The sequence below is a fragment of the Argopecten irradians genome, chromosome 5 (genome assembly GCF_041381155.1).
Source record: "Argopecten irradians isolate NY chromosome 5, Ai_NY, whole genome shotgun sequence".
NCBI lineage: Eukaryota > Metazoa > Mollusca > Bivalvia > Pectinida > Pectinidae > Argopecten > Argopecten irradians.
The window spans coordinates 12,443,648-12,470,324 of NC_091138.1; the positions used below are offsets into that span (position 1 = coordinate 12,443,648).

The window sequence follows — 26,677 nt, forward strand, 5'->3', positions numbered from 1 at the left end:
CCCGCGGTCCGCCATCTTGTTTTGAAGGTACCGATGTCATACCTCACTTTTACCTCATACTGCCGATTTTGGAGGATATTTCGAGAAAAAACGACGTCACTCCATCTTCTATGTTCCATCCAATGACTTTTTTACCCGAATCCTAGACCATAATGACCATTGCATGGTAGTAGATGTCAGCTGATCTTTTGCGTTAAAACACTTAAATTACGAAATTTTAGAGGTACATGTATGTTATGTTTGGATTTTGAACTGCTGTTTAAACCAAGTGAAAGAATATAGTTAACTGTCAACTCATATTCACTATAAAAACTACCGACTCTAAGTCCCCGGTAACGTGATAATGGCGGTCCATTACACTGGTTACATACACGTACCTTTCGCGTAGATACATTACTGTTGACGGTGATTTGACAGCTGTATTAAATGTACAGATAAACTTATAACGTCTACATATCCCTGTTTGTTTGTAAGCATCTGTGATTTAATTCTAACACTTAAAAGTAGCCGTTTCAGTGAAATAGGTCAATAAATATTGTGTCTTCGACCATAGCACATGAAGGAGTTTGACGTCTCACGATTTGTATACATCCTACAGTATCAACATAGTAATATACCACTCTATAAATTATTATTAACAAAACTTATGTTTTTGAACTGAATAAAGTATTTAATGTCACCGTAACAACATTTTGTTAATTTGTGTTATGTACTTTAATTGTATGTATGTAAATTAAAATAAACATTTCCCACTATCATACCATTATTGGAACAGACTACAAATATGAACCTGTAGACGGAATTTGTCTTCTAATAATACCATCTGAAAACATGCTTAATGTAAATAATTAAATGAATGTTGTTACTACATGTATGTACATCATAACATGTTCAAATGTAGATGTATACAACATTCAAAAGAGTATGTTTTTGTTTTTTACAATAATTACATGTACATACAGGTATCAATCTAGCTCTGATTTAGAACCGTTTATGGTTAGTTCCCCTCAAGGATTGAATTCCCCTCTAAACTTAAAAAAAAATCCCATTTGAAGCTAAAACTGAACACTTTTTATGACAAAAATCCCCCTTTGTCTTATTTTTCATCACATTTTAAGCCTTTGGTTGTAAATGTCTTCATGTTTATTATACATCTGCTACATATATCTATGATGATGGAGCTTAAAAATCTGTTTACTGAATCCTGCAATAACATTCTAGGTGTTATAACACTTCAAAATGATTATTTCTACCAAAATGAGAATGGTCAAATATATATTATAAATCTTTCCCAATTTTGAAAAGGACCATAGTTTTTCCCCACAACCTAGATTTGATCCCTGGTATATATACAGGAGAAAATGTAACGGCCAGACCGGGATTCGAACCCGGGACCCTCAGAACACTAGCCGAGTGCTCTACCAACTGAGCTATCTGGTCACCGATGATCGCCCCAGTCTAATCCCACTACAAATATATAATGCATATTTGGTTATTACAATGTACATGTATGTTTACTTCTAAGACTTTGGTTTATACTAGTCCTAAGACAATGTCACAGCCAGCTGAAAGCAATTAAATCTTCAAACCAAGGGCTTGAACACTTATAAACTAACCTGAAAAATAATTAACCATTTCTGGCAGAAATGGGTGGGAAAATGTCACTGATTAGAAAAATATCATAGGTTATGTCTGAAAGTGTACCTAAAAGAATCATTTTCTCATAAATTTCTAATGTATTTTCCATCTGTATTCCAAATCAAATAACAAACAATTATGTCTTCAAATTCTCACAAATCATCATTATTTATGATGTTCGTTACATAATACACAGTGTAATCTTTTTTGGCAGTTTTCCTATGTGTCGCTGTCATGGCCATATCCCTTACTAAAGAGACAATGCAGTGAGGCTAGATACACAAGATTTCTGTCAGCTTGAAAAAATAATTGCAAATATCAAGATTTGAAGATAGTTTTCTTTTGGTTTGGGCAGTTTGCTAGCATCAGTAATTTCACAAGAAATTTGCAATAAAAAATCTCCTAAGATGCATATCAATCACTAAAGAAGTTTGATTAACCTGAACCTGAATGTATTGTACATGTATTTATATCCAACAAATAAAAAATATATACAATACATGTAACATGTGTATATAAGCCAGGTTTTCTTTCCAGTTTTTTATATATAGGATCTCCGATTCTGTGTTTTCTGAAGTTTGAAGGTACCATTCTGGCTAAAATGTGATGAATGTATAGATGGATTTCTAGCATAGTTACAATGTACTATGTTCTAAAAAGTAAAAAAAAAAAAAACTTTATTATATGCATTTTTACATCAATAGCTGCAGTATCATGCATCATCAAAGTGTATTTGTAACACAGTATGGTTTGATGTATATGCATTTATCATTTGTATATAGTTATCATCAAATTATAAATAAATAATAATTTGCTTAATTGCTGACAATCTACTCTGATATATATAACCACATAAAATGAAAGAGATAACGGTTTAACTTCTTCATGAAGGCGGTGGAATACAATTCACATAAACAAACACATATAAGTACAAACATGTACATTCTTTCAGCTTCCTCTTCATTTAGACAGCAACACCTACCACTGATTACCTTTTGTTGTCATCAGCGTATCAACTTTTTAAGATTTACATGTAGGTCAATTCAAATTGGTTTTATTTGAAAACTATGTGCACATAAGGATTCATACATGTATATCTAAATAAAGTGCTATGAAGTATGTGTAAAGAGTGCATGTGTATTTCATTTTGAATATAAATAATAATGATACATTTATCTACCTAAAGGGATCATGATATGGCATTAAATATTTCTGATTTGAATGAAAAGACTATCATCATTTACCAAGTATTTCAGAAGAAAGCAAACATTTCAAAGTACAAGTCAAATAATCCATTTAAGATTTGTTTTCACATAAACAATTGTTTCAAACTATTCCAAGTAGCAGAAACATTGACAAAACAGTGATGGTAAGTTTTTAACAGTTTTATTTCCAGATCCTAGGGTGCAGAAAAGAAATCTATGTATACACAAGTGTCATCCAATTTAGACTTTTTATGAGAAAAAAATCCTTAATCTACAGTATATTCTCTCTGTGTCCACTTCAAATACAGCAACTACACAGTATTCATTTGTTTGAATGATGACACTTACAAGATATGGACAAGTTGTATTAGGTTTTGAGTAAATATAATTCCAAGTGACATGAAAGAATCCTATATTATAATAGCCATTAATTGCCTATAATCAATGAAAGGTACATGTCCATTTCCAGTGCGTTCTAAGTTGTCAGTTACTAATTTGGATCGAATTATGGTAATCCCTTACCCATTCAATTTCGTACCCAAACAAACTCGTACCCACATTTGGCGAACTCGCAACCAATCATGGCTAACCCGTACTCATGGAATTTGGCGGACTCGTACCCATCATAAAAATATATAGTTCATGTATTTGTGATTGATATATATAAGACTTAATATATTCGTGTTCGATCAGATACTACAAATAAGTGATAACAGCTCGTATATGTACATGTTCAAAAAATATATGTTTACTCCTTGGTTTATTTGACTTCCTCCTTTGATAAAAAATGATGACCTATTTGCTTCATTGGATTTTTTGTTTACAAGAGTGTCAAACAAAATGGAAATCAGCTTTTATAATTATTGCATGTGGAGCATTTTTCGTGTAAAGTCACAAACCGGCTCGGAATATATGTTTTAGAATTATATTTAACTTTTACAAAATTATTACAGATGTTAAACCTTGTGAAATATACCAACTTGAAGTCCATGTGTATGTAAATGTAACAAGCTGATTAATTGTTTTGTAGTGTATTTGTGATCATGCACTTATGAATTACTTTTAAATGTAACCATCAACTTGCACTACATGTATAACAAAAACCAGTGACCATTGCACTGATCAATAGGCCAAAACAGTTTGCAGAGAGACATCATAATTTTCAAGTTGCTAGTGAAACCACAGAGTTCTTTTTTAAACGTTATTTTTTTTACAGTGATCAGTGGATATTATCACATGCTAATTTCACCATGCTTTAATACAGTCTCGAGAAAGATGGAAGACGTAGGATAGGACTCGTGAAGTCGAATTGACCCTCCACTAAAACTTTTAATATCGGCCACGCCCACTTAAAAAATGAACGAAAAAGTGGGGAAACTATCCAATATTTACGAGAAAAAACACATACATATAAAAAAATATGCAGTCCAAACAGTATTACCAACAACATGTGTCACAAATCGGGGAAAATCGTTTCAAAGTTACACAAAAATGCAGGTAGTTGTAAGCTGTTTCTATATTGTGCAATGAAAACCGGAAGTGTCTTTACTCCGATCAAGGGGAGGATAACTCTAAAATTTCAAGATGGCGGATTGATGTTGATACGTCTATACATGTATATTAACTGCAATCATATAAAGTACATAGATACATTCATACATCTATTACATAGGTTTATACATACACACATATATTGTAAATCATATGTATAGTAGTTACATATTTCCTTATAAAGATGCATACTTACATGCATACATAGATACATAGGCCTATACAAGCATACTTAAAAAGCGTACATGCACAGGTACATATATAACGTTAGTGTTGAAGATATATACATATATGACATACATACATACATACATACATACATACATACATACATACACACACACCCTAACATAAGCACACACACTTACACACCCTTGTATACCTTCACACACTCTTAACTCATACACAAAAGAAATAAAATCCTCATTTTTATAATTAACTATACATCAAACACTTAAATTTGGAGAGGGGGTGAGAAAAAGAGGGAAGAAAGAGAAAAAGAGAGAGAGAGATCCCACAACTGCTATAAATGAAGAAGAAGAAGAAAAAAACAAGCAAAAAAAAAACAAAACATTTTTTTCTAAAAAGGCAAAGTCAGGAATTAAAATTAAAGTTTTGGTTTCACACATGCATGTTAAATTTTTATAGCTACATTTCAATAAAATGTTTCCATTTTCTCCAATTATTGTCAAATTTCCTTTTTATGTTTTCATTTTTATAATATGTGGTGAATTTCACAGTATTGAAATGATCCTTTAATAGTATTGATGAGGGCGTCAAGACTTAAGGGTTTATGTAGACATCTACTTTTATATATATAGTGTTTGATTAAGATTATAATTTCGTTATCAACAATGTTAGCAACCGGAGACAATATTCCAAAAAGAAATGATTCTTTATTTAAAACAACAGGAATAAATAAAATGTCAAACAGATTTTCAAATTGCTGTAATAGCTTTTGTACTTCACAACATTCCCATATACAGTGAATAATAGTTTCTCTTTCCTTATTACAGAGTGAACATAATGGGCTAGGATACAACTTTGTTTTGTAAAGAAAAGTATTCGTTATTAAAATATGGTGTATAATTCTAACCTGAAACCATTGCAGTTTGGAACTTTTTGTGACAGAAAAGGGTTTTTTAAGTATTTTTTGCCATTTTTTCATTATCAAATTCAAAATCAAAATATTCATTCCATTTCTTGATACCATTTGGAGTGGGAGGTGGTGAAATTAAGCATTTGTAGAAATCTTTAGACCCCTTTTTATTCATAAAAAATATTTCTAATAGATGTGGCAAGAAAGGTTGGGCTAGCCTTTTCATTTGAAAATTATACTTTTGAAGAAAGCGTTTCACTGCAGTAACTACACCATGATACTGAAGGAAATTTGTATTAATCCTGAAATTTTGAAGAAATTCATCAAATGAATAAAAGGTCATATCATCAGTGTTTTTAACAAGGTCGTTGACTGTAAAAATTGCTGCCTTAAACCAATTTGGATAAAAGACAACTATTTCCAACTTGAATATCATTGTTATACCATAGCGGTGTTTTTAAGATAGAATCCTGTGTAACATTTCTCAGAAACATAGAGTTATTCATTCTGACCAGGCTTTAAAAAACATCTTTCCAAAACTTATTTTTGCATGAGGAGGCACAGACACAAATGAATTCTTTGCCACAATTTTGTAATTTATTGAAGTCTATAGTAGTATTCAGAAGCAGGTTCCATTTACTAGAAGACTGAAATATTCTTCTTACCCAGCCTAATTTTAGTGAATCAATAAAAGAACGTACATCAATCATTTTTAACCCGCCTTTTGTGTATTTTTTTTTATTTTATGTGGTTTGTTATTCCACAGGAAATCATATAATAGAGAGTTCAATTTGTTAATGAATTTCTCAAGAGGATTAGGCAAAGTAATGAACAGGTAGTTAAGCTGTGAAATTAATAAAGATTTTATTATGTTAATTCTACCAAGTGGTGTCAAATTTCTCCTGCTCCATACATTTAAAAGTGATTTTAGTTTCACAATCTTTTTATCAAAATTCATCTTGGGGATTTCATTTAAATCTACACAAAATTCTATTCCTAGAAAGCTAAATTTATCCTTTCCCCAAATCAGATTTAGTTCTGGCAAGAAGGTTTCTTGACTATATTTGCAACTACCTATCCAAATAACTTGTGTCTTACTCGTATTAATAGAAAGCCCTGAAATTCTGGCAAAGTGGTTCAATTCAACAATAGATTCCCTTAAAGATCTTTCTGAACCGTCTAATATTAAACCGGTATCATCAGTATATTGTACATTTAAAATATTTACATTTTGAAGTTCAATCCCTTTGATATTTTTATTATTTCTTATTCTAGCAGCTAAAATTTCAACACACAGAATGAAGAGGTATGGGGCGATAGGATCCCCTTGACGACAACCACGATGAATGCTGAGTGGGGAAGAAATAACTAATGTTTTTTTTAGTTCCTTGACGACGAACAAGAATGAATAAACCGCATTTAAACGTCCAGTATGTTTTCAATTAGGTAGTTACAGTAATATAATCAAGACCATTTTTATAATATAAGACCATTTTTAGACTTTTTAGAAGTCTAGATTAAAAACCGTTAAAAATCATACTCTACATGGTACTATACACAGCGATCTGATAATTAGTTACAGATTATAATCATGGACCCACCAGAGTGTCCTAAGACAATTTTAGACGTTTTAGAGGTCTGGATTAAAAAACGTTAAAATCATTCTCTACATGGTACTATATACGAGAAGGGTGGAAAGCCTTAGATTCCAAATTTCTAATCCGCCTACCTTTAGCGGCTATTAAAACCACATTTCTAGTACATCGTCATAAAAACTGTTACTACCGTTGGAAAGAGCGATAATTTTCTTTTCGATATCATCCTACACATCTATATATATACATGTACAAAGTCCCGTCATTAAGACGATAAAAGCCTCTCGTATATAGTACCATGTAGATTATGATTTTTAACGTTTTTTAATCCAGAATACTAAAACGTCTAAAATTGTCTTATGGCACTCTGGTGGGTCCATGATTATATAATTTGTAACTAATTCTCAGATCCCTGTGGTGTTAACTATGAAAGGCCGTTCATGTCAAAAACGACATATTTTACCTCAGGGATCGGAGTGTATCTAAAGTGTCCTATACCATTTTTATACGATTTAGGCCAGGGGTCTAGATCTATTACTTTCTACATAGTACTATACACTGACTGTACTCAGATCCCTGTGCTAGTAGACCACTGAGTCAGAAATAGGCCTAGTGCAGAATATAGTTCTCCCCTAACACTTTTTTTTTATCTCAAAAACGATACAGTACAGTACGCCCTTGGAGGGAAAAATCACAAAAATGAAAAAGAAAAAAAACACGCTAAAAATAGATAGATTCTAGTCGTCCTGTTTAATATTGTGTAAGTCTAGCCTGGTGCCCTGGCCTACCCATGTAATGCAGAGCACCTGCTCGCTAGTATAAGTCGTGAGAAGCGCAAATCACAGTGCAGTGGAAGAGCGCGCCAAATCATATGTGGAAATAAGCGTGAAAAGGTCTATTAAAGTGCGCCAAATAGTTGAGTTCCAAGGGAAAAGTCTGTCAAATTTTGCCATCATGGAAAAAGTGTGTCAAATCATATAGCGCAAACGTAAAAGTATACCAAATCATATTGCTATGGAAAAGTGTGTCAAATAATATAGCGCCAAGGTAAAAGTGTGCCAAATCATATTGCCATGGATAAGTGTGTCAAATAGTATAGCGCCAAGGTAAAAGTCTGTCAAATTTTGCCATGGATAAGTGTGTCAAATCGTATAGCGCCAAAGTAAAATTCTGTCAAATTTTGCCATGGATAAGTGTGTCAAATCGTATAGCGCCAAAGTAAAAGTCTGTCAAATCATATTGCTATGGAAAAGCGCTCCAAATCGTTTAGTACCAAGGGAAACGTGACAAACCAATTGTCAGGGAAAAACCAACCAAATCGTATATAGTGCCTAGGAAAGTCAAGTATCAAATCATGGCGCCAGGCAGTCTTCGAAATGATAATGCCGGAAAGGGTTGCAAAGGGAAATGCACAAATCTCATTGTCTTGTAGAATGTGCAAGACCCCTGTTATTTAAAAAAGGGGTTCTTTTTAGACAGTTTTTAACTGCAAGTGCTTGTAGGGAAAAGTGACCAAACACGTTGACAATCGAAAAATATATCCAAACTGGTCTTTAGAAAAAAACGCTTCATACAGTCTGGGGAATCTTTCGTACACCACGAATTCGTTTTTGTCTACAGATAGTTATATCAAATAATCGATCAGAAACAGTCTGCAACAATAAATTACTTCTTTTACTGCCGACCTGACTTTGTGTAATATCTTAACGAAGTTTTGGTTAACCTGCAGTAACACCAAAAGCTTTGAGTTATGTGGTGCAGTTCTACCTTATGGAGCGTCACCTTCAAACGATACCTCTATAGACAGCCTTAATGATATCCCGAGTATATGGCTTTAGTTAGCATATCATTCCCATCCTCTAGAGTCCAAATACATTACATCAGAACATGTTTCCTACATTGTATTTTAACTCAAGGTGACTGAAAATCAAGGTCATTCATTTTAACAAACTCGCATGTTGTACACATAAGTCACAGGAGGTCTTATGCTATATAGACGTATAAATTCTAAATGATTAACCACAAATGAAGCAAGACCAAGTCCGTGATTGTGGACAGACAGTCCTTGGCTGCAATATAGATACACCAAGATTTCCTCTGGCAGAGCAAGAATGGCTCTAGGTCTATGGAACTATGTGGTGAATAATATTGCATCTCACTACTAGCAGCTCCATGGGTAAGGATCATTATTGTACAGATTACATTGATGTACAATGATTTAAGATGCAGGTCTAAAGCTGGATAAATCTTGTTTTTTTTTCCCTGAAACGTCTAGGTAAACAATACAAGCCTGTTATCTTGTTAATATGCTGACACATCATGACTTTGTACAGGTTTTGTTTTCACATTTGACCACAGGAAATAAAAGACATGCAAAGACAGTTTTCAATTCTTGTATTGGCATGAAATCAAAATGCACTACATCATTTCAAGTCAAAATAGTGTTCATATAACAGTATTACAAAGCAATGTTTATATAATAAGATGCACCAACTCCATAACACAACATTTTTGTAGGTACAATCTGGTCAAAACAGCATTTATCGAAAGTGATATAAGATTGATTTTGTTACTACCTTGACTATGAACACAGGACTTTGCCTCATCTTTTGTTATACAAATAGAATTGACAGACAATAAACCCATCATCAGACAAGGTCCTGTGTTACTGTAAATTAAGGTAACTTGTATTACTGGACAGTGGTTGAAGGGAATCCATCAAACCAAGATTTCCTTTGCTACATTGTTGTTACATAAATGTACAAATAACTAAACTGAAAATCAGAATGGCAGACAATAAAATAACACTAAGGCAAGGTCTATGACAACCTGCACCCATTACTAGTTAAAGGGAATTCATCAAGCCAAGAATTTGATTTTGTGTCTGATGAAATTTGTGACATACAAGGTTAACCATGCCTGTCCCATCATTCCTATTCCTATTCTGGCTTTATGTGCTATTGAACCTGGTAATGAAAAAAGCAAAATCCAAAGTTATCTAAAATACTCACACATACATTAGCATTGCGCAACGGCAAACGGCAAAACTCTCCCTGCATTAAAATTAAAAAAAAAAAAAAAAAACCCATTGTATTGTTGATTTTTTTCTATTGTATTTGATTGTAAATGGGACACATAAAAAGCATTTGTGACATTCAGAATATTAAATTTGATAAAAAAAATCCTAAAGTTGTGTTTTTAATATTTTGGAAATTGCATCATATGCAAAACTCTCTATATTTTATAATTCCCAGTTCAAGTCACCAACCCACCCATGGGGGGTTTTCTTTGGGTACTCTAATTTCCCTTCAAAACATGACCCCCTAATGCGCTTTCAGCAGCCCAAAAAGCTTGATTAATGGTATTATGGTTTAATAAAAGTTAGGAATCATTTTGAAATCAATAACATCCATAATTGTACCTTACATCTATTCCGTCTTTGCATATTACAGAGTTATCTGCACTTGCAGGTAGGTATATATTGTGACGTCATGTTTTTGCGAGCGCAACGTCATACTTTTCAGAGAAAATAACGTGAATTGTGCTCACAAAATAATGACGTCACAATCGATACCTACCCGCAAGGGAGCTAACTCTGTAATATGCAAAGACGGAATATATACTTAAGTTTTTTACTCTAAATTCCCAACAATCCAGAACCAAATTATAAATGTTAGTTTATTCATATCATTTCTAATACATATCCACATCAACAACTTCAAATTGTAAAAACTTTGTGCTAAAATGTGGCATATACTTGTATACAGATGCTAAAGCCAGGCCAAATTTACTTTAGATCCGACATCAAACTTTATTGTCTGTCAGAAAGTCTTATTGTGATACAGAGTCTGAACAGAAAACTATGACTAAGAAAGTATATGTTGTTTTGATATGATTACATAATCATATAATTTTTAATTATAACCAACCCATACAGCAGTACATTACATCAGCAAAGCTTTAACATGATTATAGCAATAATGTATCAAGAAGTTATTAAAAGCTATATTTGTACTTACTGATGACTATAAAACTAACAACAACCAAGTTATTGTACAAAATCACTGATGTTCGATAATAAATGTACACTAACAAATGAGCCAAACATTTTCTTGCTGAGTAATAGGTCCAGTGTAGAAGAATATTTAAAAGGAATTGTAATTTGTTTAGAACATTGAAAAAAAAAAATAAATAAATAAAATACTACATATGAAATATGAGAAAGATCCCTTCAGTACTTTGTGAGAAATAGCGATAACAAACTTTAACTATCAAATTCCAAGATGGCAGCCTGGCGGCCATTTTGTTGACCGATCGATCCAAAAACGCATTATGCACAACAAGAGCCCTAGGGAAACCTACATATGAAATATGAGAAAGATCCCTTCAGTACTTTGTGAGAAATAGCGATATTAATCTTTAACTATCAAAATCCAAGATGGCTGCCTGGTGGCCATTTTGTTGACCGATCGATCCAAAAAAACGCATTATGCACAACTAGGGCCCTAGGGGAACCTACATATGAAATTTGAGAAAGATCCCTTCAGTACTTTCTGAGAAATAGCGATAACAAACTTTAAGTATTAAAATCCAAGATGGCTGCCTGGCGGCCATCTTGTTAACCGATTGGTCCCAAAATGCAATATGCACAACTAGGGCCCTAGGGGAACCTACATATGAAATTTGAGAAAGATCCCTTTAGTACTTTCTGAGAAATAGCGATAACAAACTTTAAGTATTAAAATCCAAGATGGCTGCCTGGCGGCCATCTTGTTAACCGATTGGTCCCAAAATGCAATATGCACAACTAGGGCCCTAGGGGAACCTACATATGAAATTTGAGAAAGATCCCTTCAGTACTTTCTGAGAAATAGCGATAACAAACTTTAAGTATCAAAATCCAAGATGGCTGCCTGGCGGCCATCTTGTTAACCGATTGGTCCCAAAATGCAATATGCACAACTAGGGCCCTAGGGGAACCTACATATGAAATTTGAGAAAGATCTCTTCAGTACTTTCTGAGAAATAGCGATAACAAACTTTAAGTATCAAAATCCAAGATGGCTGCCTGGCGGCCATCTTGTTAACCGATTGGTCCCAAAATGCAATATGCACAACTAGGGCCCTAGGGGAACCTACATATGAAATTTGAGAAAGATCCCTTCAGTGCTTTCTGAGAAATAGCGATAACAAGAATTGTTAACGGACGGACGGACGGAAGGACGGACGGACGGAAGGACGGACGGACCACGGACAAAAAGCGATTTGAATAGCCCACCATCTGATGATGGTGGGCTAAAAATACTGAATTTTTGATAAAGCTGATTATTTTTTGTTCAGTAGCTTTCAAATGTAACGTTATGTGAATTATTTGAAATCATGTTCAAAAATAAGATATCTATAGAAAAGAGAATGGTTCAAACTTACACAATAACAAAGATCTCAAACTTAAAAAAAAACAAAAAAAACAACAATAAATATCATAAATATCCATTGTTCAGCAAACATTTTCAAAATGTTGTGTACAGGGTTTTAGATATATCTGATGTTGGTATTAAAGGGACAATTCAGTCTAAGAGAACATTACAAGAGATCTCAGAGGGATCTTGGCGCCCACCAAAGAATGATCAATGTCTGACAATGGAAAGAGGGATCTTTTCCCTGCTTTTCAAACTTTTTCAAACACACTACATATAAAATTTGAGACAGATCGCTATAGTACTTTCTAAGAAATAGTGGTAACAAACTTCAACAATGAAATCTAAGATGGCGGCCGGTTGCCTATCTTGTTTACCGATCAGTCCCGAAAGGCATTATGCATCAGTCCTAAAAGGTACTATGCACAACTATGGTACAAGGGGAACCTATGCATGGAATTTGAGAAAGATCCCTTCAGTACTTTCTGAGAAATAGCGATAACAAACTTTAACTATCAAAATCCAAGATGGCCGTCAGTCGGCCATCTTGTTTACCGATCGGTCCCAAAATACAATATGCACAACTAGGATCCTAGGGGAACCTGTATATGAAAATTGAGAAAGATCCCTTCAGCACTTTTTGAGAAATAGCGGTAACAAACTTTAACTATCAAAATCCAAGATGGCTGCCTGTCGGCCATCTTGTTCACCGATCGGTCCCAAAATGCAATATGCACAACTAGGGCCCTAGGGGAACCTATATATGAAATTTGAGAAAGATCCCTTCAGTACTTTTTGAGAAATAGCGGTAACAAACTTTAACTATCAAAATCCAAGATGGCTGCCTGTCGGCCATCTTGTTCACCGATCGGTCCCAAAATGCAATATGCACAACTAGGGTCCTAGGGGAACCTGTATATGAAATTTGAGAAAGATCCCTTCAGCACTTTTTGAGAAATAGCGGTAACAAACTTTAACTATCAAAATCCAAGATGGCCGCCTGTCGGCCATCTTGCTCACCGATCGGTCCCAAAATGCAATATGCACAACAAGGGTCCTAGGAGAACATGTATATGAAATTTGAGAAAGATCCCTTCAGCACTTTTTGAGAAATAGCAGTAACAAACTTTAATTATCAAAATCCAAGATGGCCGCCTGTCGGCCATCTTGTTCACCGATCGGTCCCAAAATGCAATATGCACAACTAGGGTCCTAGGGGAACCTGTATATGAAATTTGAGAATGATCCCTTCAGTACTTTTTGAGAAATAGCGGTAACAAACTTTAACTATCAAAATCCAAGATGGCCGCCTGTCGGCCATCTTGTTCACCGATCGGTCCCAAAATGCAATATGCACAACTAGGGTCCTAGGGGAACCTACATATGAAATTTGAAAAAGATCCCTTTAGCACTTTCTGAGAAATAGCGGTAACAAGAATTGTTAACGGACGGACGGACGGACGGACGGACGATGGACCACGGACGAAAGGCGATTTGAATAGCCCACCATCTGATGATGGTGGGCTAAAAATTTATACATATATCGGAAAAGACCCAGTTCTAATGGAAATTAGATCAGTCGGTTTTACTGTGATATGCCAGAAAAGCCCATGGTGGTGAAATGCGTGTAAAATGTTCAAACTCGCTCGCTGTCCGCCATTACACATTGTGGTCGAACATCTTGTATGCCGAACCCTGTCCCTTGCTCGAAGAGTAATGCAACTTTTGTCTAGAACTGCTCAAATCGCTCTGACAGTAGCGTGTTAACCTTATTAGGCGAATTGTCTTACCTAAAAATTCATTTTATCACCTCCTCAGTGGTTATATAGTTCATTTGTTTAATGTGCGTGACTTTGGCTCGCGTATGGGTACAGCGTACATATTGTACCTGCTTAATCGTATTGATCAACGATTTGTAATTACAATAGTATCAATTAAAATAATAAACAATAATGTGGAATTTGTCAATATTTCTTGTTATATGTTTCATTGAGAATATAGAACAATAAGTTTATGTCATATTTTACTTCTTGGTTATGTAAAAGAATTAGCCTGAGTGAATTGTCCCTTTAAATAATCTAATTTAGAAAATTCATTAACCAACTACCAATAGAGGTAATAGAGGTCAGAGAGGCTAAACTTATTTTGCAACATCTTTTCAATTAACTAAAACTAAAAGGCAGAGACATTTAACTAGGTGCCCCATGGTAATATACCTGTTAGTAATTAAACTTGTCAACTTATCCTGTTAAAGGCTCGATCAACATAAAAAATACATCTGATTATCTATTGGTTATATCAACAATATATCAAATGCACTAAGCTGTAAGGTTTGGAAATTTTCAGAAGTAATTCACAATAATTGGTTGACATATAATGTATTTGACCCAATCTGTGTCTCAATTAAAGGAAATGTTACTGGCACCTCTTAAAACTCAGAATAACACAAATATATTATAAGATATGATATGTGTAATATTTATATACACACATACATGGAAAGCATTGACAGCTTCAACGCTCGAATGTTCAAATAGACTACAGTACAAGTATGTCCTATGTGTGTAGAAATCCAAACTTTAAACTTAATATGAGAGCTCTATATGTCGTTTATCTTAATTTTATCCCTATAACTATACCAACTCATTCCCTGCTGGTAGAGTTAATCTTATCGTATATTCCGTTTGACCCAAAACATTTCATTTCGTACATGATGAATACATGAAACACTTATCACATAGATCTATTCTGTATTTGCTTATTACAGAGTTATCTGTCCTTGCAGGTAGGTGTAGATAGAGTTGTCTGTATATAATGATGTGAGTTTCGCTCACAAAATAATGACGTCACGATGGATATCCGCTTGCAGGGAAGGTAACTCTGTAATATGCATGACATAATACCGTATTCATTAAAATCAGCAGATCTTTATTCTATTTTGACTAAAGTATATTATTTGATTAAATTATTAAGTTTTACTTTTAATATATTAGTCATAGGAAAGTATGGACATATAATGTGACTTCATGAAAATTTATTTGTTCTTGCCAAGAACTTGACATTTTTAATAAGTATAGGTACTCTGTTTAATATCAGTAAATGTAAGCAGGCTTAGTGCTCATAACTAGCAAATACAGTATATACCGGTACAAAGAAACTTATACATCGATAACAATATATATTGAAACAGACACCTGTAGGACAAACTGGATACAATCTGGTTACATATACAACATATCATCATACAATAGGTGCATATTATCAGGTAAAAAGTACAGTGAAATAATTACAGATTTACTGTTCAACAGATAATTACTATATCACACATGCAAATACAATATCACAAATGTTTATGAATAACAATAACTGAATTTACAATAGATAGTGTAAAGATCTATACAAAAATTAAACTGAGGGACATCAAAATGATATAAAAACAAAACTTTGGCAAAAAAAGCACTTTTATAATGGTTTGGCCTCTCACTATTTATAAACATTTCAGATCAACGAGAATAACATTTTTCTAATCCGTTTGAAATCATGATACTGGATTGATAAAATGAAGGTTGATAATGCAAAATTCTCTCCTTTTTTAATCCTCCTCTCCCCGCCACTTAAGACCAAATTAATGACATCTATAAAGAAATAATTCCGAGACCAATTTGGTATGACAAATATGTCATTTGGGATGTGTCCCTTGACTTTTTCTTTATGGAGAAATAATAAATTTCTTTGAAATATAAGTAAAACAGTAAATTAGCATGTAAAGCAACATTCATATAAGTTCAATGCAAAGAAAAATCAAATAGAAAATGCCCTACCATACATACGATAGATAATTTTAAATAAATGAAGGTATATTCATTATACATTTCTTTTTAATAATGCATATAATTAACATATTCTCTCAGGATATTTCTAGAGCTTTTGATTTAAATGAAAGTATCTTTCAATCCAGTAAAAAACTGCAAGTGGAAATGGGTAAATGCTTTGACCCTCCTTTTTGTAAACAAATGAGTGATGTAATTAATATATATATTTTGTTGTAAATATTGTATATTTTTTATGTCAAGCAGCTGGAAGACGAGTCTCTGACTGAAAGTGTTATCGACTTGAAATAAAGACTATTATTATTATTAAATTTGCAACAAAATTGGAAACATCAAGCAAATTCGTCGAATTATATCCCCCGCTTACGTTAATCAAAGATCAATTAAGTCCTCCAAATAGGGAGCCAATCCCACTTTGCGAAGGCCCTGAGATATTTAACCATGTTATCAAATTTCAAGAATATCCAGTAACACTTGCTAAAGTTATTGAACGAAAACAGACGAAAGTAGTGTTTTCCATTCATCAAAGGGCCATAACTCAGCCAAATAGGGCCCAATCAAAGTCCCGATCTAACTTGGCCAAGGTCCAGAGACATTAAACCAGGTTACCAAGTTTCAAAAAAATCTGGTAATATTTGCGTGAGTTATTTAACGGAAACAGCTGAAAATGCTGTTTTTCGTTAATCAAAGGGCCATATCTCCGCCAAATAGGGTCCGGTGAAAGTGCTTAGCGAATTCATTAAGGCCATTGGCACATTTAACCATGTGACAAAGTTACAAAAAAATCGCTTAAGATTTGTGGTAGTTATTTCACAGAAACCAAGTGTTACAGATAGACAGACGGACGGACAGACAGACAAACCCAAATCAATATCCCTCCTATCGATGACAGCAGGGGATTAAAAAACGAGTTACTTTATCTGGTCTTCTTTTCAACAAAAAGTGGAGGTCCCAATGTCCATCTCTTAGACTCAAGCTGCAGATTGGATATACTATACAAAAGCTTAATTCACCAAAACAGTTGAATTAATTTGGAATCAATATTGTAGGCCATTACAACAATAATACATTAATCTTCAAAGGTATTAACAATGTACAGGACTTATCATATAAATAAATGTACAATATATATATTCACAGGATCAATAACAACACAAAGATAAACAAATTAAGGCGTCTTGCAACCAAATTGCATAACAAGATGTTGATCGGACAAAATGTAAGTGGCCATGAAAATATTCTTAATGTGCTAACAAATGTTACATACAGAGTGAAATTAACAGTTGATCAGTCATATGGTTCTATTCTTCACACTACATGTATGTTGTTCTCAAGCTTGGAACATCAACCTATGATAATCAATATGTATCCTGTATCTGGTATTGAATGTGCCAGATCCTACATGTAACAGGAAGATAAAGGATCTACAAATTTGATCAATCTTTAACAACAATAAGCCAAATATCGTGTCCTTTTAATTTCAAGATTAAAGGAGTTTTCTGTAATCCAAACTTATGTAGTAATCTTACCCGAAAGCCATCATCTTTTGCTGAGTAAACGGTGGCAGTATAATATCAGGTCACAAAACATTAATGATTTGTGATTTTATACTCACATTTAGTTCAAAGCATGTACATATCCTTAACTTGTCAAAAGATTCTATGGTGAATATGAAAGCATAATCAAATTGATACTTACATCATAAAATATATAAAATAAGAAATAAAAACATTTCACAACAAATCTTGTCCTTGTGCTTAAAAAATAAAATAATAATTAATTTTTTAATACCATAATAAAATATGTATCTTATCCAGCAAAATACAAAAAGAACTATAAGTTGATACTAGACAATGGATCTTCAATGAGGTTAAATCACAGGGACCTGGCACAAATTTCTAATCAAAAGAATATATATATATATTATAGTACAGTATCTGATCATATATATACATGTATTTTATACTGTTGGTTAGAAATTTATGACAGATTCTTGTGAGTGTAGTTATATTTTCATGGATCTAAACAAAGTGAAAAGAGAATTTAATAAACTTTAATATATGTTTTTTGAATAATTCAAGTTTTCGTAATTTTGGTATTTTTGATCACAATCATGGCGAGAGATACAGATATTAGATACACAATACATATTATAACCAGTCCATACATCTGTATTTCCTGTGAGAAGAATATTTAAATAATACCACAAAACATAATCAACTTGACCTACTTGAGAGTATATCATGAACTGTTTTGATGTTGTTGCCTTTTTTCTCATTATATAACTATAAGTTACAGAATTATCACAGAAAATGAGTAAGTGATAGTGATCAAATAAAACCATAATTTGATACACAGAAAACTTAAACAGGTACATGTTAATATATTAAAGTGTACACTCATGTTTTTAAAACAGAATCAGGAAACTTCTGTGACATTCCTGGTACCCATCAACACTATGATGAATATATGGAATGATTGTAATGATGCCTTTTTGTCAAAATAAAAATGTCATTTTGTCTAAATTTCAAATTTAAGTATTTCAATTTTTTACTGCAAGAAAAACAAACCTGGTTTAAAAACATTTATGCAAAACAAAAGTCAACATTAAATTCAATACTTAATAGCAAACTCTCTGAAGAGAACATTTAGCTGATAAAAGTAGTTTTTGGTTTGTAAAGATGTCAGCTTAAACAGGTTCCCCATATGACGGGAGTGGAGCCGATACTACGTCTGAGTAATTTGGTGGGAGGGCCATGACAGCTTTCACATGGTGTCTGGTGGTACACTGGGAAGTGGATGGCTCGCCGTCAGGGGATTGGACGGGGGAAATAGACCCTGGGGGTAGGTCAGTCATCATAATGGTCTCGTAGGCTGGCGGAGGATCAACAGCGGACGCCAACTGGTCCTGGGAGGGCGTGTTGATTACTGTTGGTAAAAGTATTCATTTACAGAAAATTGTATAAATTTTACAAAAGGTTAGTCATACATTCATCACAATTAAAATTTTCTTCATCTGTATATCAGTTTTATAACTAGAGGCCCATGGGCCTTAACCGTCACCTGATATTTGATACAACTTAGTTATATAATTTACTAGCAAACTGATATCTTTTGTTCACGAAATAGGAACATACATCTAATAGGTCTACATGCAAAGTTTCATTAAGCTTGGTGCATAGTTACTCAAATTACCTTATTCACAAGGTTCAATAATTATAATTGAAATGAGCAATAACTCTGTAAATAAGTCAGAGTAGAATCAAGCTTATTTTCAAACTTGTTAAAGATATTTCCAATGTTAGTCTATATGCAAAATTTCATTAAGCTCGGATCATATGTACTTAAGTTAATTATCATGTTCACAAGATTCAATAATTATAATTGCAAAGGGCAATAACTTCATAACTATCTAATCAGGTCGCTTTTCAAACTTGTCCAAGATCTTTCCAATTTTAGTCTAACTACAAAGTTTCATGAAGCTGATAAGTGCATATTTACTAAAGTTATCGTGCTCACAAGGTCTAATAATAATTATTAGTGCAAAGGGCAATAACTCCATAAATTATCGTTGTCTCAAGCAGATTTTCTACCTCGTCCAAGATATTTCTAATGTTAGTCTACATACAAAATTCCATTAAGCTCGGTTCATATTTACTCAAGTAATCATGTTCACAAGGTTCAATAATTATTATTGCAAAGGGCAATAACTACGTAAGTTATGATCGAATCAAACTTGTCCAAGATCTATCCAATGTTTGTCTACATACAAAGTTTCATTTAGCTCGGTGCACATTTACTCAAGTTATCTCGTTCACAAAGTCCAATGATAATTTTAAGTGCAAAGGGCAATAACTCCGTAAATTACTGTCAAATAAGGCTGATTTTCAAACTCTTCCAAGATCTATCCAATGTTAGTCTACATACAAAGTTTCAATAAGCTGAGTGCATATCTACTTAAGTTATCGTGTTCACAAGGTCTGATACTAATTATCATTGCAAAGGGTAATAACTCCGTAATTTACAATCAATTCAAGCTTATTTTCAAACTGGTTCATGATCTTTCCAATGTAAGTCTACATATAAAGTTTCATTACGCGCAGTGAATATTTACTTCAGTTATCACGTTCACAAGGAAATGTTAATGGACGTCACACAACGGAAGACAACGGACAAAAGACTATTGGAATGGTGACCTAAAAAAAAATTCAAAGTCTTCTTCGTACACTAATTTCAATCAAAATTTCACTTTTTGTAAGTTAGTATTGAGAAATATTAAGTATTCTACCAGTGTAATTCTAAATACTATCATACATATCTATACAAATATAAACAGTTTATGTGTTAAGCCTCAGATGTTTGTCTCTGTACAGGTTTGTTAAAGTCACCTACCAGTGTAATTCTAAATACTATCATACATATCTATACAAATATAAACAGTTTATTTGTGTTAGCCTCAGATGTTTGTCTCTATACAGGTTTGTTAAAGTCACCTACCAGTGTAATTCTAAATACTATCAAACATATCTATACAAATTAAAACAGTTTATGTGTTAAGCCTCATTTGTTTGTCTCTGTACAGGTTTGTTATTGTTACCTGAGCAGGTGTGGAAACACTGCTGTGGTGGGTGCTGAGAAGGCTGCTGTCCATGGGCTATCCGCCATTTTCTTGATATCCATAGCTTTCCCAGGATAAATGTTCCAACCAATATGATGAGACCACAGACTGAAAAGAGCCAATTCAAAAAGAATTTTATTCAGAAAGAAATATACAAGTTGTAAGACCATAGTATCTTATAGATGTCACTTGACATTGTTCATACATAGGGATAAGCTTAGACTGGCTGATCAGTTTAACATTCAAAGAAATTGTAGTGATGTCAGCAATTTATGCAGTATATTTTCAAGACAAGTCCAGAACACTAATTTTCAAATTCTGCTGAGTCCCATGGCCAGTACAAAGAAAAATACAGAGTTCTTAAAAGTTCATTGAGTCCTGTAAATCACAAAAGAATTTTGTATTAGCAGCTTGGCTAGCTAGCTGAGTCCTGAACTCATCCTATTCCTGTGGGCCTCACCAAAATTCCAAGAGCACTCTATTTCTCTTAGTTAACTAACTGGAATTTGTTGGTGCAAAATGTTTTAAATTCTGATAGCACTCAACTTAAAAATGCTACACAAAATGACTTTATTTAGGGCATTTTTGAAACAATCCCTAACTTTAACATGGTACCTATATATACCATGTGCTCTGTCATTAGCTAAATGTTACCAATATGAGTTTTGATCAGACATTTATAAACTTTGCCTAATATTATTGCTGCCATTATGAAAATTACATATAATATGAATACCAAATTTTTTTTTGGGTCACATGGCCAAATCACCATTTTGTATCTCCCACCAGAGTTTTTATATTCCAATATGTACAGTTAATTACTAACTTACCCATGCCCATGACACAAAGCATGATGGTGATTGAGTACTGGGATTCTATAGCCTTGGCTATAAACACACTTCCTACTGTCAACATGCACAGTCCTACGATGGCCGCACACACAAATCCACATGTCATCTGCCGCCATAGTCGTGGACTTCCTAAATCATCTTCCTTTACAACAAGATTCCGCTGCTGACGTACGTATTCCATGTAGGACCGGGCGCTCGGTCGTACCGACACACCTCCAGAGTTCCGTGGACTAGAGGCCTGCTGATTACCTGTCATTTTGTGTTGCTGTAAACTGTTATGTCATAAACCTATTGTTTTTAATAATTAGCCATTCACCAGGTCATTAAAGGTCTCGCATGCACACTGGATAATCATCGTTTTTGATATCTGCAAAGAAAGATACAGCAACTGTAGAAAGTGTAACAGTCATACTGTTTAGTTCATCAAAAAAGTCAGCATTAAATTTTTTTATTAAGCTCTTATACATTCTGTAAAGAACAAGAATATTGTCTTCAGAAGTTTATTTAAGCTTTGAACTGCATTCATGATCAGTTGGCAATTATGGGAGTATGCATGAATGCCAACTGGACAGTGGCATATTCAATGAAGTGTGTTAGCACTTCATGTTAAATTCACCACTGTTCAGTAGGCATTCATACTCCCATAATTTCCAACTGAATGCATTATATCAATGCTTATATCTACATTTGATAACAATTTCATGATAAAACCTCAAGAGATTTTGTATCTATAATAAATAAAGAATTTATTTAAGGAATGATTTTTATTGTTTGTTGTTTACTGGTGTGTAAACTGCATTTTTTGTACAGATATTTTAAATGACGCGCGTCAGCGCGTCATGTTGAAATATCTGTACAAAAAATGCAGTTTACACACCAGTAAACAACAAACAATAAAAATCATTCCTTATATTTACATTTTGCTCTACCATTTCATTCAAATTAAGTGTTCAAATAAAATAAAACTCCGTTTTTCCAATGTTATACGATCGTTGGAACAGCCCGTCAATTGATGGAATCCCGGAACAGCTGGCTTCAATTTGGCGGGAAAAGTTGTCAAATTCAGAGAGTACACAAAATATAGTTCCACATTGACTTTATCTTTTTTTCATCCCATTTACACAATATTTGTTAATTTTTTATTTGCTGATATATAATTTAAGATTTACATATCATTCATACATGCAATCTATTGAAGATGTTTCATACAGAAACTATAGGCCTAACCGAATGCGCATTCACACTACTTGCGGAAGTCAGTGTTCCGGTGAGTGTATTCTCGCGCGGCAACCACTGCGTTTACGCAAGTGTAAACGATTAAGGTTATAGAGCAAAGAGAAAACGGAAATGTAAATATTTAAAGATGAAACAGCCTCTTGAACAGCTATCTTCCATGATATCTGTCACGACAATTATATGACGTCACAATGATAACGGTATAAAAATAAGCAAATGGCAGTTCATGAACTGATGATCTCCAACTGTACTTGGTAATGTCACATATAGCTGCAGCGAAAATGTAAATATAAGGTGCTGACAAGACTGAGTGAAAAAATTTTGGTAATTTTTTTCTTATTGTACAGGGAAATCCAGTAATAAAATAGTTTAGAAAACATCCGAATTTATTATATTTTGTTTGACGATCAAACTAGTCTGGAAAGCCTTTCAAGGGAGACAACCAAAATGGTCTTTATAGTCAGGTGATCTGTTTACACAGGCCAGGAACAAAATATTTAGATATTAATAAACTCTGTTCTTTTTTGTTTGCTAAAACATAAATATATTCACCAATAACCTTTGACTTTAAATGATATTTCCTTGTTTTATTTTTCCAATTTTCAGTCAACCGTTTGGAAATTAAAAAGATGAAATAAATAAAGTGTAAAAACAAAATGGGATACAGTAAAACATGTTTATAATGAACATATGCTTACAGCGAATTTGTGGCTATAATATAGTTGTTTGCATTCCCCTTTATAGATCCTATAAGAGGCCTGTAATATTTGTACAATGAAATATGCTTATTACAAAGGGATTTTGATAGTCCCCAGAGGTTCAGTATCACCATGTCTTACTGTAAAGTGTATTAATTAAGTTACAAGTATAAAACCTGCTGAAGGGCACATCTATATGGACAGAGTTATCAATCCCATTTGGTGCAATTTCTAGAACATTGACATCTCTAAAAAAGAAACCTGACTATAAAGGTCTATAAAGTATATATATATTGCTTTATAGACAGATTTGACTGCATGTGGTAACAACTGTGCCTGTGTTCCTGACATTTTTTTTCTTTGTAAAAACAAAACATATTTTCTTCTTCTTTATGTAACAGGAGAGGAGAAAATGTAGTGACCAGACTGGGATGCGAACCCGGATCCTTAGAATAAAAGCTACACCCAATCCGAATTGCTCTACTGCTGAGCTACCTGGTCACTGATGATCAACCCAGTCAAATACCGTACCATTTATATATAGCATGACTGTACTGGGTCGACCATCGGTGAGTGCAAATTCCAGTCTGGCTGCTACATTTTTTTCCTCTCCTGTTTTAAACTTGACCCCAACTAAATACACACAGTAGTGGTATAAGGGTGTAGAAGAACAGCGAAAATACACATTCCTGTAGAGTGTTGCAACCAGGGATCAAACCCGGGTCTCTGGTGAGAAAAAACCCGGGTCTCTGGTGTGAAAAAACCCGGGTCTCTGGTGTGAAAAGATACGCCTTTACCGACTGAGCCAAAAAAACATGCTCTGTCAGCTGAGTGACTGATGACATGAGACCATATTTAACACTATTTACAAACCACACCGACCCGCTCCTTTTACACTACTTCCCCTGTTTTTCATGAGATTTCCTAAATTTCAACCCGAAACTCTTTAACAATTTACCATGGGTAATTTAGTTGGGCACCAATGTAGAAGAACAGGGAAAATACACATTCCTGTTGATTGCCTCCAGTGTAAAATAACTATAGCTTTACTGACTGAGCAAAAGAAGGATGCTCCATCAGCTGAGTGACAGAGACCATATTTAACACTATGTACAAACCAAACCGACCCACTCCTTTTAGAAGGGTCTTGTATGTCTTCAAGTAGAACGAATATACGAACCAGGCCTACTATATCTTTCAGCCAGGTACGAATTGGTCCCTATGTGTCCTAGTGGAGTAGTGCCTCCGAAAATCACTCTGGCACAATTTTCTATACTTTTTTGTAGGTTTCCAATTATTTTACATAATATTTTTGTCCAAAACAAACATATTCTTAATATCTACCGTATCACTCACAAGACATCAAATTCATAATTTGTAGACTTCCCGTATAAATTCTCTTCAGAAAGACCTTCATATATATGTAAAAAAATTAATATCTCGCTGAGAATTTTATATTTTATAAGGTTCAGTTTTATTGCCTAGTAGGTAAGCGATATAAAACAAGTGAGATAAAATGCATGCAAACGTTTTGATAACGGTTTGTAAAACCATTACTTTGCTCCATTAGCAGTAATAGGCACCAATTGTAAGTCTTTTGAGGTACAATATTGCAGCTAGTCTTCGAGGAGAAAGACTTTAAAAAATGAAGGAGGAGTGTAGCCGGATTGGACTGAGTCAAACATTACTCCAACAATGTTAGAGGCATACATGTAGCACGATGAGACACTTTTGGAACATTACGTCGTGTCCCAGAAAGTAACGTCCGATAAAAAACGGCTGACCAGTCGACTCTCATGTTATGGCCAGGTCAAACATCAGTGACCAGTAAGCTCAGCGGAAGAGCATTCGGCTAGTGTTCGGAGGTCCCAGGTTTGAATCCCGGTCTGGCCGCTTAGATTTTCTCCTCTCCTGCAGTTTTTAATAACACAAGTTCAAATATCTGATAATATAAATAAAATATTTCAAAAAAAGAAACCAACCAGAAAATATGTTTTAGTACCTAGATCTAGAGATTTCAATATCTGGTTTTTACTAATTTGCAATTGTCATTTTTTACCAGTGTTCAAAGCAAAACTGAAGAACAATTAATGGAGATACTAGGCGAAATTAACAGCTGATTTTACCCTTCTTGGCGAGACATTCATTTTTTATACATAAGACCAAGGATTTATAAGTGAGAAGGATTGATAAGACCAAGGACGTATATGAGAAGGATAAGTCACACTGGGTTTTTGGGGAGTACAACGTAGGAGCTTTTGTGTTTGTGCAATGACCGTGACGTTGGGCGACGACCGTTTTCCTTTGATATCCGCCGGCGCAGCCTTTGATGTAGCTTGCGGATGCGAGGGTTACCGCCTTACTTTCTGAAGCAGGGCCGTCATTTCATGAGCTGTCGTTTTTTTTAACGAAAATTTAAGACATATCTTCTAAATCTTACGTCCTTAAAGCAAATGATAAACGTTGTGAAAATTAATAAACTTTACATTGGTGTTACGTTGATAAGACTTGATAAGACAAGTATTTGTTGAGAAAAACGGTTTTTATTCCCGGTTCATAGGCGTCTCGCGTGGTGTTTAGTAGTGTAAAGAGACAGTCACGAATCCTTCTCACTTATAAATCCTTGATAAGACCTACTGTAGGCTATCAGGCTATTCGATGTCGGCAAAATTTACCGGGGGACGTTTGCATATTATGACCAGTTTATCAATAATACAAAAATACGGTACCTTACACCACAACACAAATGTATGATATTGCTCCAAAATAGGATTGTTGCATATTTTAAATCAGAGTTGACGCATTAAATAATAACTTACAAAAACTAGGACGTTCATCGGTTGCATTTTTCAATAGACGTCTGTATCTTTAAAAACGCTTTTTCTGCAACGTTCTTATGTTCTTCCTAGTCAAACGTTTAATATACAGCGATTGTTTAC

General features: G+C 34.0%; 1 protein-coding gene and 1 non-coding gene across 3 annotated transcripts; both read right to left on the reverse strand.

The window, feature by feature from the left end:
- Window positions 1-1,367: 1,367 nt before the first annotated feature.
- Trnat-agu (transfer RNA threonine (anticodon AGU)) lies at window positions 1,368-1,440 on the reverse strand. Its single transcript has one exon. It is a non-coding gene; the product is annotated as a tRNA-Thr (tRNA).
- A 16,998-nt stretch (window positions 1,441-18,438) lies between these two features.
- LOC138322884 (uncharacterized) lies at window positions 18,439-26,648 on the reverse strand. 2 transcript variants are annotated; one of them, XM_069267084.1, is made up of 4 exons: window positions 26,558-26,648; window positions 21,784-22,171; window positions 20,933-21,061; window positions 18,439-19,263 (listed from the first exon to the last, which is right to left on the reverse strand). In XM_069267084.1, the coding sequence occupies exons 2-4, from the start codon at window positions 22,058-22,060 to the stop codon at window positions 19,025-19,027; spliced, it is 645 nt and encodes a 214-aa protein (XP_069123185.1). In that variant the 5' UTR covers window positions 22,061-22,171; window positions 26,558-26,648; the 3' UTR covers window positions 18,439-19,024. The 2 variants fall into 2 exon arrangements, with proteins under 2 accessions (XP_069123185.1, XP_069123186.1); XM_069267085.1 differs by lacking the exon at window positions 26,558-26,648 and adding an exon at window positions 26,468-26,541.
- Window positions 26,649-26,677: the final 29 nt, after the last annotated feature.

Excerpts from the sequence above, each read along its gene's own strand:
- LOC138322884 (XM_069267084.1), bottom strand. The coding sequence starts at position 22,060 with ATGACAGGTAATCAGCAGGCCTCTAGTCCACGGAACTCTGGAGGTGTG. Across the intron at positions 21,062-21,783 it reads GCTTTGTGTCATGGGCATGG|TCTGTGGTCTCATCATATTG; the intron begins GTAAGTTAGTAA and ends GGCTCTTTTCAG. Across the intron at positions 19,264-20,932 it reads GTGTTTCCACACCTGCTCAG|TAATCAACACGCCCTCCCAG; the intron begins GTAACAATAACA and ends TTTTACCAACAG.